The sequence below is a fragment of the Lissotriton helveticus genome, chromosome 1_1, assembly GCF_964261635.1.
Source record: "Lissotriton helveticus chromosome 1_1, aLisHel1.1, whole genome shotgun sequence".
NCBI classification, from domain to species: domain Eukaryota; kingdom Metazoa; phylum Chordata; class Amphibia; order Caudata; family Salamandridae; genus Lissotriton; species Lissotriton helveticus.
This window is the reverse complement of record NC_136057.1, coordinates 1841095119-1841111230: the sequence shown is the minus strand read 5'-3', so window position 1 is coordinate 1841111230 and position 16112 is coordinate 1841095119. Positions and strand designations below refer to the sequence as shown.

Below are 16112 nucleotides of genomic sequence, written 5' to 3'. Positions count from 1 at the left end.
GTGGTAGCAAGCTCCATAGCTTGGTGGCTTCTACTGAGAGCAGTGCCTCTTAAAGATTTCTAATGTTAAGGTGTGATGATGATTTGTGATGCAAGCCTGGAGCACATAGTCCTGTTTGGTTGGTATTGATTGAATTTAACTTGGAGGTATAGTGGTCCTTTTCTTTGGGTCTAAGCGTAACTGTAGATGTGTCATGAAGACATTTTCTGCTGTAAATTTTTAAAGTTGAGTTATCTTTTAAATATTTTTCCTAAGAATAGTCGATCTAATATTGCTGTCTATCTCCCCTGCTCAGGTTGTACGAAGGATCTCCATTAAGGTTTCTGGAGGTGCCGTATCTGAAGGTTATCCTGATGGTCTGCTAGCTAAGAATCAAGAAAAACGTTTTCTAAGAGGCAATTGAAAATATGTTGTGGAGGAAGATTGCTTTTGTATCTTTCTATGTTGGTAGAGCCATGATGTTGTCTGCATTTTCCTTAAGGGAAATTTCTATCTTTCTAATTTTTTGAATCACTGATTTTATTGTGAAAGTCTTACAATTCTGATGTTTCGGCACTCAGGACTGTGGAATTCTCTTAAAATCTTGTGGTGTTCCTTGGAAGGGCAGTATGTTCAGTTATGCTGTAGAGTAGAGTTGTATTTTTGTGGTTCCGATGGTTCTTTTGTAGGCTGTTTTATAGTGGTGTAGAGTGGTTTCATCTATTTAGTGTGTTTCATTATGGATTGCAATGTTTGGTTATCCCCAATGATGGTACTTCATTTTCCGCTTCAAAAGTTGAAAGAAAGTGCTGGGATTGTGAATAATTTCAAATCAGATTTACAAAACAGTCAGGCTTATGCTGGTCTTGCCTTACATAGTCCCAGCAAGGGACAATGAGGTGTGGTAAAACATGTGGTGGTCATTAGCATTAGACACTACGAAAACCAGCAGGATGAGTGGCCTTTTTCTGAATTTAAGGGTTTGGACATCCAGAATTAGGGAGGCTTAAACCAGGTATCTGTTTGATTGATGAGACATTTTTATCCGATATATATGCAAGAAAACATGATGTTCGGTATCCTCATTCAAGATAATTGAATCTAAATACCATGAGACAATAAGCAGGATTTATCCTGGAGATATCGTTTCTGTTCTGCTTTAACCGTTGTTGGTTTATTGTTCCACTGTGATTCACCTTGAAGGAAGCCTCCTAGGCAGTGCCAAATGGAAAGTTGAGCTTTGGGTTGGCATCCACTGAGGTGAAGACTGTGAAAAAGGCCTGTCTTCCTCTCATTGATTAACTGCAGTACAGGCTGGCTGGTGAGTTTCCCCATGAGAATTAGAGCTTTTTCAGGAATTTTGTAGTACTGCACCTGGCTTCACAGTTTTCCCAGAGGCAGGTAAACATGTTGCTCTTATATTGTGAGCTGAGATAAGGGGTAACAGGAGGCTCAGCCTCACTTTCAGACATGGTTATGGGAAAATTAATTAAAAAGGTAAAAACCCAGAATTATGCCATACTAAGCAAAGAGCACTGATCTACCAGAGAAGACTGGATAACATTTTTAGTTTCTGATTTCTGATTCACCACAACTGCTGTGGAATGCACTAATGGGTAGATGTAAACCATCAATTTCAATGGCCACCCTTTAGCACTACTCTGACACTCTGCTGCATAGGCCAACATCTTTGAACACACTGGTTGGATAAGAGTAAGATACATATTTCTTGAGTACACAAGGATCAAACATATGCCCATAAATTACAATTGTATTTTCTTTTGTGACTTGGACACATTTTTCGTATGTGTGCCTTACAGTTTTAAAGAAGGCGTAAGTAATTTGGGAGCAAATTCTCTTTAAATGAATTGACTCTTAAAACATTCAGGCAGGATACATTTTTTACATTCTGCTTTTGTGTTTATCTCAGCTCATCCCATGTTTTTGTAATTGTTTTTGGTCATGTTTTTACTGAATGAATATCTGTCTGATATTTCAGGATGCAGTTGGGAAAAAAAGCTTGTGTCAGGCATGTGTGGCTATAGCTACACATGCTTTCCATACTCCTGCCATCTAGTGACTCCTTTCACCACTCCTCCTATAGGGCGGATGCAAAGACAACATCTTCTGATGCCTTGTCCTCATACCACAGAGGCCAGAGTCATCAATCCTTTCCCAGCGGCTATTATAGGGGCACCTACAGGTTCAACAACTCAAGAGGTAGAGGAAAAGGTGCTCCCCCATGTTATGCTGCGCCCACCACAAAACGGTGACACTCTTCTCCTTCCCTCGATCATTCCACACCAGTCGGTGGAGAGCACAACAGTTTCTCCCCACTAGGTAATCCATTACATCGGATCAGTGGGTGTTGGACACAACATGGTTATTGTCTGGAGCTCATCAGCACACCGCCAAACATTCCACCTTGAGCTCACAGGCTCTCTCTGGAATACCAAAAATAATTCAAACAGGAAAGTCAAGTTCTGCTTCTGAAATGAGCTATAGAACCCGTTCTCTACAGCATCAGGGGTCAGGGGTATATTCCTTGTACTTCCTAATCCCCAAGAAGAGAGGATCTTTACATCCAATATTACATCTATGCCCCTTAAATCACTACATCCTCTCAGAGCATTTCCATATGGTCACTCTTCAAGTAGTTATACCACTTCTGCAGCAAGGCAACTTTCTCTCAGCCTTAGACATAAAGGATGTCTATTTTCACATCCTGATACCTTCAGCACTTAGCTCAGATTTGTTATCAATTCAAAGTCCTCCCATGCGGGTGACCTCTGTACTTCAAGTATTCACCAAATGCCTAGCAGTGGAAGCAGCACATTTACTCAGACAAAACTTCCCATATCTTGATGACTGGCTTATCAAAGCCGGGACTACTCCACTATGTCAACAACACACTCAAAGTACCATGAACCTGCTTCATCAGCTAGGTTTCACCATCAATTAAAAAAAATCTCATCCCTCAGCCTTTACAGATTCTGCCGTATCTAGGGGCTACCCTTAACATACAACTAGGATTAGCCTATCCCGTTACACCCAGGACCCAAAATGTCCAAACACTAACACCACAGTTCCAACCCAATCTACAACTGACAGCAAGAACTGTCATGCGCCGATTAGAAATGATGTAATAAACAAGAACAAATGGCCAGACAGGTTCTATTTTAACCGCTACCCCGCCTAGTCTAGCGAATTACTAGGTCGGACAACAATTTTGTTGAACAAATTTGTACTTTATACAAAATTATTTTGCAAAGGATTTTTCTTATGTCATCAAAAACGACACAGTAATTGACACATACATTCAACAAAGTGAAACAGAAATAAATCAATTATATATCAAATATATGTCACAGAGAATCACATAAACAACTGTAAAATGCCTCTTAATAATTTGGTTGAGAGGCACCAGTCCTTAGAGAAAATACAAACAGACAAGTGGACATTCTAATTGTTGCTCAAGCCTACTTGTCTACAACAGCCTAAGACTTGTATTTTCGTTCAGAAAGGGTGCTAATTAGAGGGGTTGAGCACGATGGAATATGCAATAGGAATACCTTGTTTTATCCCTATATAGCCCCTTGTATTTTATGTCTTAGGCGGAGAGTCAACGCGTTTCGAACCCTCTATCGTTCGGCGGGTTCTCCTCAGAACACGGACTGGGGATCGTTGTCACTGTGAACAATAATTATAAAATAGTGTCAGTGTGTGAACTGCCTTGCAGGGATCTGAAGACGTAACAGACTCCATCACCTTTGTGAACGTTTTACCTTTTGTAGCCCAAAAGGGTCGTGAGTTGTCAAAAATCGCCCATACGTCTTTTGTGAATAGATAAACACAGAAAAGTCTGTTGCAGATACTACATGGCAAGCTATACTCGAGTAGGTGCCCCTTTTGAAAAATGCGTACCTTTTTTACTGCCGGTATGGACGGTAAGAGTGGATGCAGGATCGATAATCTGAAATTCGGTATTCTTTTTGCCTTGGAATTACAGGGATCTATTGCAACAAAACAAGCGTGATGTTGTTATGCCTGTTTCTGTGCGCGAGTCATGGAAGCCGACAAGAGCTAACAGACTTCCTACCTTCTCGGGGACGAATCTCTGCTGGGCTGCAGGCGCTGTTAAACAGCAGCCGCAGCACGCGGTTGTTGACTGCAACGCAAAGAGCATGAAATTAGGGGCCACTCAAGTATAGGCTGTTTGAAATAGAATCGCAATTAGGGTTTCTCAGAATGCTTACTTGGAACAGTTTCTTCGGCTCTTATTTTCCGGCATCCATTTTCTCACCAGGTGTAACACGTGGTTACACTGGAGGCGTGTCTACTCCTATTTAAAGGGGCTGAAATGACGATGTGTGTTGGAATTTGTAGTTCTGATTATTTACAGGTATTTACAAACGGTCAAGAGAGCCGCACATTGGTCGAGCAGCTTGCTATGGCAGAAATCGCAATGACTATGTGTATTGGGGTTTGTGGTTCTGATTATTTACAGTTATTTACAGGCGGTCAAGAGAGCAGCACATTGTAGAGCAGCTTACTGTGGCATTAATCGCAAAGACGGACACACGGTATTAGAGATTGCTCAGTTCATTGAGATTGTTGAGTCCTGTCATTGCAGTGTCAAATTTCAAGATTAAATAGGCTTCTTTCTGTGAGAGTCGTGTATCTGGGTCACCTCCTGCTCCAGCTGTATTTTTAATGACTGATAAATACGCACCCACAGAACGCATAGTATGCGTATCTACGTTTGGACCGCACACACATCGAGTGCAAAAAATTATACGAAACAGTTGGCATCTAGTGGAAGAAGTGATTCCTAACATCGGACAACCATTGTTTGCGCTTAAAAAGAATCGAAGCGTGGGACAGCAGATCACAACTACACGTCTCACAATCAAAAAAGATACACAGAGTACTCTGTTTAACATGAGCCCAGTAAAAGGACACCACAAATGTGGCACCTGCTCGGTGTGCAGTCTAACAATGGAAGGATCACATTTTACGGATGGTAAAAAACACTGGCGGCATGATGATTTCACTAACTGCAAAACAAGGTATGCAGTGTATGCCATAGTCTGCCCCTGCAAAAAAGTTTATATCGGGAAAACCACACAAGAGGTGCGTCAACGCATAATCCAACATCGATCCAGAATCAACAATAAAGTTCTCACAGCACCGCTGGTGTCTCACTTTCTGCAAAAAAAGCACTCTGTGAATGATTTGAACTGGACAATTTTATCAGTCATTAAAAATACAGCTGGAGCAGGAGGCGACCCAGATACTTGACTCTCACAAAAAGAAGCCTATTTAATCTTGAAATTTGACACTGCAATGACAGGACTCAACGATCTCAATGAACTGAGCAATCTCTAATACCGTGTGTCCGTCTTTGCGATTAATGCCACAGTAAGCTGCTCTACAATGTGCTGCTCTCTTGACCGCCTGTAAATAACTGTAAATAATCAGAACCACCAACCCCAATACACATCGTCATTGCGATTTCTGCCATAGCAAGCTGCTCGGCCAATGCGCGGCTCTCTTGACCGTTTGTAAATACCTGTAAATAATCAGAACTACAAATTGCAACACACATCGTCATTTCAGCCCCTTTAAATAGGAGTAGACACGCCTCCAGTGTAACCACGTGTTACACCTGGTGAGAAAATGGATGCCGGAAAATAAGAGCCGAAGAAACTGTTCCAAGTAAGCATTCTGAGAAACCCTAATTGCGATTCTATTTCAAACAGCCTATACTTGAATGGCCCCTAATTTCATGCTCTTTGCGTTGCAGTCAACAACCGCGTGCGGCGGCTGCCGTTTAACAGCGCCTGCAGCCCAGCGGAGATTCGTCCCCGAAAAGGTAGGAAGTCTGTTAGCTCTTGTCGGCTTCCATGACTCGCGCACAGAAACAGGCATAACAACATCACGCTTGTTTTGTTGCAATAGATCCCCGTAATTCCAAGGCAAAAAGAATACCGAATTTCGGATCATCGATCCTGCATCCACTCTTTCCCTCCATACCGCCAGTAAAAAAGGTATGCATTTTTCAAAAGGGGCACCTACTCGAGTATAGCTTGCCATGTAGTATCTGCAACAGACTTTTCTGTGTTTATCTATTCACAGAAGACGTATGGGCGATTTTTGACAACTCACGACCCTTTTGGGCTACAAAAGGTAAAACGTTCACAAAGGTGATGGAGTCTGTTACGTCTTCAGATCCCTGCAAGGCAGTTCACACACTGACACTATTTTATAATTATTGTTCACAGTGACAACGATCCCCAGTCCGTGTCCTGAGGAGAACCCGCCGAACGATAGAGGGTTCGAAACGCGTTGACTCTCCGCCTAAGACATAAAATACAAGGGGCTATATAGGGATAAAACAATGTATTCCTATTGCATATTCCATCGTGCTCAACCCCTCTAATTAGCACCCTTTCTGAACGAAAATACAAGTCTTAGGCTGGTGTAGACAAGTAGGCTTGAGCAACAATTAGAATGTCCACTTGTCTGTTTGTATTTTCACTAAGGACTGGTGCCTCTCAACCAAATTATTAAGAGGCATTTTACAGTTGTTCATGTGATTCTCTGTGACATATATTTGATATATAATTGTTTTATTTCTGTTTCACTTTGTTGAATGTATGTATGTGTCAATTACTGTGTCGTTTTTGATGACATAAGAAAAATCCTTTGCAAAATAATTTTGTATAAAGTACAAATTTGTTCAACAAAATTGTTGTCTGACCTAGTAATTCGCTAGACTAGGCGGGGTAGCAGTTAAAATAGAACCTGTCTGGCCATTTGTTCTGGTTTATTACATTGTAGTGGTCCAGGTCAGGCAGTGACAGGACCCAAGCCTCCCCTTGTTTTCCCCGATTAGAAATGATGGCATCATGCATCAACATAGTCCTTCATGCACATTTACACATGCGCCCATTGCAGGAATGTCTAGCACAATAATGGTCTCAGTCACAGGGTCAGTTAGAGGATCTTGTGTTGATAGAGAGCCGCGCTCATCGCTCTCTGCAGTAGTGGAACACAAACAATCGGTTAAAAGGGTGGCCTTTCCTCGACCCTGTTCCCCACATCATCCTGACAATAGATGCAACACTCACAGACTGGGGTGCTCACTTACACAATCTTAGAGCCCAGTGTTTCTGGGACACAAAACACCAGGGTTTCCACATCAACTACCTAGAGCTTCAAGCTGTTCACCAAGCATTAAAAGCCTTCCTACCTCACCTAATAGGCAACTTTGTCTTAGTCCAGACGGACAATATGACACCAATGTCCTATGTACGAAAACAGGGGGGACACTCTACAGTCATCACGCCTATCTGAGAATATTTGGCATTGGGGTCTACATCACAAAATTAATTTCCTACCAGCACAACTGCCAAGAATGGACAATGATTTTGCCGACCTCCTCAGCAGGATGCGGAAACAAGTCCACAAGTGGGAACTACACACCAAAGTCCTCCTCGCTTACTTCCACAGATAGATATGATTGCAACCGCACATAACATAAAAAAGCCTAGACTTCACCTCCAGTTTCCTACACCCACTATCCAAGGGCAATGCTCTATGGATGAACAGGTCAGGGATATTTGCCTACGCTTTTCCACCTCTAACACGTCTTCCATTTCTGGTTCGGTAGCTCAGGCAAACATCTCTCACACTCATACTGGTAACTCCCACTTGGGCCCGACAGCGCTGGTTCACAACACTACTCGGACTCTCAGTAGTCCCACATGAGAAGCTCCAGCTCAACCCGGAACTTCTCACTCAGAATATGGAGAAATCAGACACCCAAATCTCAGGGAACTCAACCTAGCAATTTGGCTCATGAGGTCTTAGAATTCGGTTATCCCAATCTCTCACCAGAATTTATTACCATTCTTAAAGAAGGCTGTAAATCAACTACTAGAGCATGCTATGCAGCCAAATAGAAAAGATTTGTCTGTTGTTGTCACACTAATGGTATCAATCCATGTAATGCTACAGTACAAAACATTGTCTGTTACCTTTTACATTTACAACTCCCTGGCCTCGCGGTCACTTCCATAAGATTAGTGCCCACCTATCTACAAACTAGGCAACACTAAACTTTGTTTAAAGTACCAATTATCAAAGCTTTTATAGAAAGCCGTAAGAGAATGATTCCACCTGGAGCTCCACCTACCTGGAATCTTAATATCATTTTCATGAGACTTATGGGTCCACAATTTGAGCCACTACATATTTGTGCCCTCCAATTCCTACTTTGGAAGTTTTTTTTAAATTGCCATCACTTCACTTAGACATGTTGGTAAGCTCAAAGCACTAACTTTAGAAGAAATATTCTTCCAACTACACTGGGATAGGGTGTCTCTCCGTATCAAGCCAAATTCGTTCCAAAGGTTATGTTAACGTATTTGTAGAGCGCATGGCAACCCCAGCAACGGGGCGCCCCAGTGCTGAGATGAACACAGAGTGAGACGACAGAACAGAGGATAGATTAGCATTGGGTGAATAGCCATGTTTTCACCAGCCTTCTGAAGGTAAGGTGGTCAGGTGTGCTGCGGATGTTGATAGGGAGGGAGTTCCAGAGGGAGGGAGTTCCAGAGGGCGGGAGCCAACAACCTAAAAGAAGGCCCGCTTGCTCTGGCCCTGTGTATCCGAGGAACTCTGGCCCGGAGAAAATCAGCCAAGCGCAGGCTGCGTGTGGGAGCATAGTAGGAGCACAAATCACTCAAGATTCTGGGGCCGATGCCCCCCAAGATTCTGTGAGTGATGCACAGTGTTTTGAAGCACACTCTCTGTTTGAGAGGGAGCCAGTTAAGTCGACAGAGGAGGCTGGAAGTATGACAGTGTTTAGGTAGGGCAAAGATAACGTGAGCAGCAGCATTCTGAACACTCTGCAGCCTTTTAACAACAGATTTGTTGGCTCCCAAGAGAAGCACATTGCAGTAATCTAGTCTAGCAAGGACAGAAGATTGGATGATCGGTTGACGAGTCTTGGAGTGAAAGAAACCAAGTATAGGTTTCAGGCCCGCAACAGTCCAAAACATTTCCCCGCCACTGATTCAGCTTGGGTTTCGAAAGTGAGATCGCTGTCCATCATTATGCCGAGGTTTTTCACCACCGGTTGGGATCTCCCCTTTCCACTTTAACCTATCAGTTGGTTACCTGCATTTTTCCTCAACCAGATTCAGTGTCTGAAAGGACTCTTCATATATTAGATGTTAAATGGGATCTAATACATTACATTGACAGAACTAAAGACTTTTGTAAGACTAAACAACTCTTTGTTGGTTTTTCAACCCCCCATACAGGAAAACCCATATCCAAATCAGGCATTTCCCATATTTAAATGCATTAAAACATGTTACATCAAAGCCAAAAGAACCTTTCCACACTCTACTTGCAAAATAGGGGCTTCCATGGCTTTCCTAAGCAATATCCCACTAGCTGATATATGTAGGGCACCTACATCGTCTATACGACACTTTCACTAAACATTATTGTGTGGTTGTACTAGCACGCCAACAAGCTAACATTGGGCAGGCAGTGCTACGTACACTCTTTCAAACAACTGCAACACCCACAGCTTAGCCACCACTTTTGGAGGGCACTGCTTTATAGTCTGTGTAAAGCAGGGGTATCTACCTCCACACATGTCTCAAACGGATTATGTTAGTTACACTATAAGCATCTGATCTTGGCAGGTAGTGATGTAGATTCACGTGCCCACCCTCCTCCCCGGACACCTGTGGGCATTGCAGTTCCTTTTTACCTTTGCATACGAATGGACATCTCTTTACTGACACTTTCCTATACTCAATTCTCACCGCCTGAGGGAAAACAATCTAACAATGGTGTTGATGCCCATGCACACTATTACAAAGAGGAGGAGTCACTTAACCATGTGGCTAGAAACACTTCTTTGACAAAAAACAACTTGCACACACCTGGACCTAACCGTAGATGGCAAGAGTATGGAAAGCATGTGAATCAACAACGCTAAGGGGCCCATTAGGATGTTGGGCGTAATGCCCCCGCCAGCCTGGCGGTAGCCACCACCAGCCTGACGGGGGCAATCTGCCCGACATCCTCACTCGTTTCCCCCCCCACCATATTAGTATGGCGGGGGGGACCTCGGCGGACGTAAAGACCGTCCGCCGCTTTTCCACCCGGTCGCCTTGCGGCCGGGGCGGAAAAGGAATAATATGGTGGCTACCAGACACCGCCAGCCATATTACAATGGGCATTTTACAATGCCTTTGCCGCCACGGAAAGGCATGCGGTCTTCACTCTGGAGGCCCCCTGCAGGCCCCCAGAGTGAAGGAGGGGTGGGGGCTGCACACAGGGGTACCTGTGGTACCCCTCCACATTTGCATAAACAAAGCGGCAGGCACCGCGCGGTGCCTGCAGCTTTGTTTATGCAAATGCTGAAATGCATTTCTAGCATTGTGGTGGGCGGTGCTAAGAGCTAATGCCCCCCACGGGACCCTCGCCCTTATGGCGGGCGGTCCCAATCCCAGTCAGGATGGCCGGCGGGCAAAGTCCGCCCGCCATCCTAATGACCCCCTAAATGTCAAGACCAGATGCTTGCATGGTAAGTAACAATCTTTTACTTCACTGCTAAAAATGCTCACAATTTAGTCTGAAGAAAAAACAAGAGAAAAGTGCTTCCAAGATTAAATACGTTCAGACAACCAAATCACCTTATACAATAGTTTAAAAAAAATCTGAACTTCCGCCATAAAATTGAAAAATGTAATTATAAAATTAAGAACCTACCTTCTCCTTCAGGAGGTTAAGAAGCCCCATGAAAATAATCCTTGGAACTCTCACCAATGTGAGCAAAAAAGACCCTTTGACAACCGTTCCTTGGTGATAGCAAAACAGGACAGATACAGAGTTCAGGATTGGGTGAGGAACAGGATTATTTTTGGCCCTAAAGAAGAAAGAAAAAACAAACACTTAATAATATGTCGCACATATACGATTTGATACTTTAAAATCAGTATACCTTTGAGTAGTGAAATAGCAAACATGTACATTTATCTTGTTTTAATTCATTTTGCACTGCTTATGGATACTCCAGAGTCTTACCAAGTATTTACGGTCACTGTCACTGAGCTTATTGTTATGGCTAGGTGACCAAAGCGACCACCTTAGAGAATAAATCTATATCTGGTATATAGTGACATACTCTACAGTGGCATCAAATAATATTAATCAAGAAACCCCTCCATTAAGTACTGCATTTGTCACTTCTTTATCTCTCGTTGACAGGGCCAAAGGAGCAAGACTCTTGAGAAAGGAAACTGAAGTTGTAAGGTATCTGTACGGTTCACTGATAGAATATCGATGGTAAAAAATTGATTGATTCTCCGGCAGCCACTATGACAGACCCCAGTTCCTTCACACATGCAGAGCTGGACTACACTAAGCGTCGCCATCTCCGCCTACACGTTGATTTCAGCAGCAACATCATCCAGCGGGGATGTTTCCCTGAGCGTGGAGTCCCAGCAGGGACTCTATTGGGGACTTGGTATTCTATGTTTGACTATGGATCTGTAGCTAATATACCTACTCTAAAATATATTATTCCGGTCTTCCGACCACTGAGACCTGAGCAACATGGCTGATGCCCGGTGGAGCGGTTAAATAGCTGTAGAGGAGATTGGCTCTGGTTCCCCCCCTTGACCATCACCTACCCAGCAGGACAGTGGGCATAGTTCACCTTGTCTCCCTGCTGTGTCTCAACTCCCTCTCTGGCTTGTTCTGTGCCCTCGCCTCCACCTCTTCTTTTACCTCTATCCTTGTAGCCTATACATCTATTCTAAACTGTTTTTCCCGATTGTTGAGAACGGAGCAACATGGCTGATGCCCGGTGGAGTTGCTAGACAACTAATGAGGAGATTGGCCCTGGTTTCCCCCTCGACCGTCACCTACTCAGCCGGACATTGGACACAGTTCTTCCTTGTCTCCTTGCCATGGCTCCTTCCTCCACTCCTTTCTTATAAATTCTCTCAACCTCGTTGTTTGTTTCCTTTACATTATTATGCTATTACAATTGATAACGCAATGTTCCTCTGATATACCGCTCTGATACCTATGGGTCTAGCCAGGCATCTATATTCATTCATTTTGATGTACCTTCTAATGCAACGTTGCCCTGGTTAAGTGCTCTGATAACTCCGGGTCTAGATAGTGCTAGTTAACCGTTGCAAATCAAATAAACTAAAACTGTTTTTTCCTGAATGCCGAGACCTGAGCAAATGGCTGATGACCGTTGGAGCTGCTGGACAGCTAATGAGATTGGCCCTGGTTTCCACCTTGACCGTCATCTACTCAGTCAGACATTGGGCATAGTTCCTCCTCGTCTCCCCGATAGGACTCCTTCCTCCCCTCCCTCCTACGAATTATTGAAACATTGTTTATGTGCACCGTACCTTACTATGCTCTTATATCTGATGTAACTTGTAACGCTAAGATCCTAAATGTAAAGAGCTCTGATACCCTCTTGGGTCAAGTTTGCTCTATATAAGACTTTATAAATAAATTTATCAATAAAATATCGAAAAATATATAGATTGTAAAAATATCGACTCCCTATACTTAAACAGGTAACTACTATAAAATATTGATTCAAAAATATCGAAGTACAAAAATATAGATGATGAAAAAAATATTGATTTAAAAATATAAATACAAGAAAATATATATTAAATATTAATATTATCTTTAACAAAATAAATTACATTTAATATACATTTTAACTAAATATAAAAATGTAACTTAATTAAAAAAAATATATACACGGAACCAATTTATACATATACATATATTTACATTAAAATAATTTATTAACTATTATCTTTATTTAATTTTTGAACTTTTACATTGTATTAAAAAAATACATATGTCAATAATTTAAAATAAAAAAACATTCCATAATTAATTAAAACGTTAAACTATTAAAACAAAATTAAAACATACATTTCCCAATACAATAAATACAACAGTAGAGAAAATTTTGGCTAGGGAAATAATTACATTTACTATTCCAACTGCAATGAGTGCATCAGTAGGGAAAATGTTGGATACCTGAGGGGTAAAAATGACTATTCCCACTCCAGTGAGTGCAACAGTAGGGAAAGTGTTGGATAGCGGATGGGAAAAATTACTCTTCCCACTCCAGTAAGTGCAACAGTAGGGAATGTATTGGATAGCGGAGGGGTAAAAATTATTATTCCCACTCCAAAATATGTAGTAGTAGGGAAAGTTTTGGATAGCGGAGCGGTAAAAATGACTAGTCCCGCTTCAGTGAGTGCAACAGTAGGGAAAGTATTGGATAGCAGAGGAGTAAAAATTACTATTCCAACTCCAATGAGTGCAACAGTAGGGAAAGAGAAAAAAAATTACTAATAACATTGAAACAATTTTTTTTTCATAATCTTAAAAATAAACAATATTTTACAAATATACAATTGAATATACTAAACATATAAAAAGAACCAATATTATAATGTTAATTGCATATAACAAAAAGGTACAAATATTATATAAAATAAATTAATACATTTAAAAACAATATTTATTTAAAAGGAACAAATATTAACAAATTCTTTAAAACATAAATGTATTTATTTTATTTCCTACCCTATAACACCACACAAATAAAAAAAGACATCAACATTTTTATTTACATGTATTTTCATAATTAACAGTGAATTTAAAATATATTACTCATAAAAAAAGAAACTTTTATGGAGCATACATTCTTTAACACTATAATAGCCACAACAACCTAAAATTAATTACACAATTACCATAACTACTAATTAATTTAAATTAATGAACAAATTAATTAATTAGCCATAAAAAAATTACGTCCCACCCTTCACACCATTTATACCTATAAACACCACAACCCACACCTGAAATAAATTACATAATTACCAAAATGAATTACTTATTAATTTAAATTAATTAACTAATTATTAAACAATTATTAATAAATTAATTTACACATTTAACTGTATAACATCACAATTAAACAAATATTAATAAATACAAATTATTGAATACATTTTATATAATTAAATTACTTTCCACCCTATTCCCCTATAAACCCTCAACCCGCTACGGAACTAAAAACGCAAACTTCAAATATAATTTTTTTTATAACTACTATAAATAATCAATTCATTTTATATAATTAAATTCCTTTCCACCCTATTCCTCTATAAACCCACAACCCGCTACGGAACTAAAAACGCAAAATTCAATAAAACATTTTTTAATAACTACTATAAATAAGCAATATATTTTATATAATTAAATTACTTCGCATCCTGTTTGGGTATAAACCCACAACCCGCTACAGATCTAAAATCGCTAAATTAATTTAAAAATAATTAATAACTACTAAAATATTAACACATATAATAGGAATACAAACAATTCTTATACAAAAAAATCCCACATAAAATATATACTAAAATACATAACATTAATAAAAATCTATATTTTTAACTATAATTTTATATTTTTAATCGTTAGTACTTACCTAAAATCGATATTCCTGACCCACGAGGATTTTTCTGTCTATCTTCCTGAATCACAATATTTTTACCAGGATGTTTATGCAATTCGATATTTCTTCCTCGATATTCTTTCTCTGCACCATCGCAGATCCTTCCTTTTGTTACTTATATGTATCTCTTTCTAAGAAAGTTATTTGTAATCACAAAGGCAGATAGGTCCAGCTATGTGACTAAGTCCTGTAATCCATTTACATCAGTGGGTCACTGATGGACTTGTTAGAGATATTCTGATACCGAAGTAGGGATACGATGGATGGTTTATGGTTTCATCCAGGGGTTTGTTAACCTGAAGGCTGAGGTATAAAAGGGTTCCCTCGGATCAGCCAAATGCTTATCCTATGAGGCTACCAGACCTGAGACCAGCCTAGACTCTAGCAGCAGGAAGACATTATTAGGAGCTACTATGTTTCAGTAAACTATAACTTTACCTAGAAGGAGACCCCATTCTCTGTGGTTCGGGTAGTTATCTTCAAATCAGATAAAGCTGACCAGTTGGTTATGCACTTGTTGTTTTGAGACCAACTTCACGTTTTAAGCCTTGAAGTATTGGTTGTCAGTTGACATTGGTGCAATTAAGAATGATTTTGAATTCATGCATTAAAGCCATTGTGGATTGACCCCCAAGCTACAATTCCCTGAATTCGGAATGGAGCCATTGAGAGGGCAGTTCAGGTGAAGACGGACAAGAGAGAATGTAGAGATGGCACGGGACCCTGAGACAGCAAGTATGGCTGGGTGCCACAGGAACAGTGGTACCACCATAGGTGAGCCTGGGTAGGACAATGGGCTGGGCATATCAGCAAGTGCATTCAACTTGGGGGTGGGGGGAGGGGAGAGCTCAACATGGACAAGGAGATTATACTGAGCGGTGATGACAGCAGAAGTGGAAATGAGAACATGGTAAGTTTGAGCAATTCCAGTTGGAATTGTGGGGATCATAGGGCAGATACCAGGACAAGAGGACAGCGAGGGATTGAGGAGAAACAGCCAGACAGCAAGGGGTGATGCACGGGGGTGAAGGGGACAATGGAGATCAGAGCATTATAACAAAAACTACTTTGACACAAGGGGAACCAGGGCAGACAGAATGCTAAGGTGATGGAGGCTTTACAGAAGAGTAACAAGGGAAAACCGAAGCAGAGGCCAGAAAAAGTTGTGCAGGAGAAGGCAAACAAAGATCAGAATGTCATTAAGATGGCACATATCAATGCCACGGAAGTAGTGTGGATTAGATAAAATGAGTACAGAGTTAGGAGGAACTCTGTAATGTGGTGAAACAGTCTAAGAATAATGTTTACAGTACATGATTCTGACATGGCAGACACTGACTGCCTACATGGCGAGTGGGTTATCTTTACCACATGGGCCCTTTTAAGCAATCTGGAGGGGGTGAGGCCTAAATCCAAACCAAAAGCAGGGTGAGTAAGCTATAGCTATGAAAAAAGGAGGCAGTTTCAGGTTCTCACTTGATGTCCATCAGACAGTTGGAACCTATTGTTTCAGACAACTTCAGAA

General features: G+C 41.0%; 1 protein-coding gene across 6 annotated transcripts in view; it reads right to left on the bottom strand.

Annotated features, from left to right (window-relative positions):
* The window catches only part of SLC44A3 (solute carrier family 44 member 3), an 879170-nt gene that overhangs the window by 38092 nt on the left and 824966 nt on the right, over positions 1-16112 (bottom strand). For all 6 annotated transcript variants that reach the window (XM_078641256.1, XM_078641253.1, XM_078641270.1 and 3 more), the window contains one exon: positions 10780-10936. In XM_078641256.1, coding sequence (XP_078497382.1) covers positions 10780-10936 — 157 coding nt within the window. The remainder of the gene's footprint in view (positions 1-10779; positions 10937-16112) is intronic.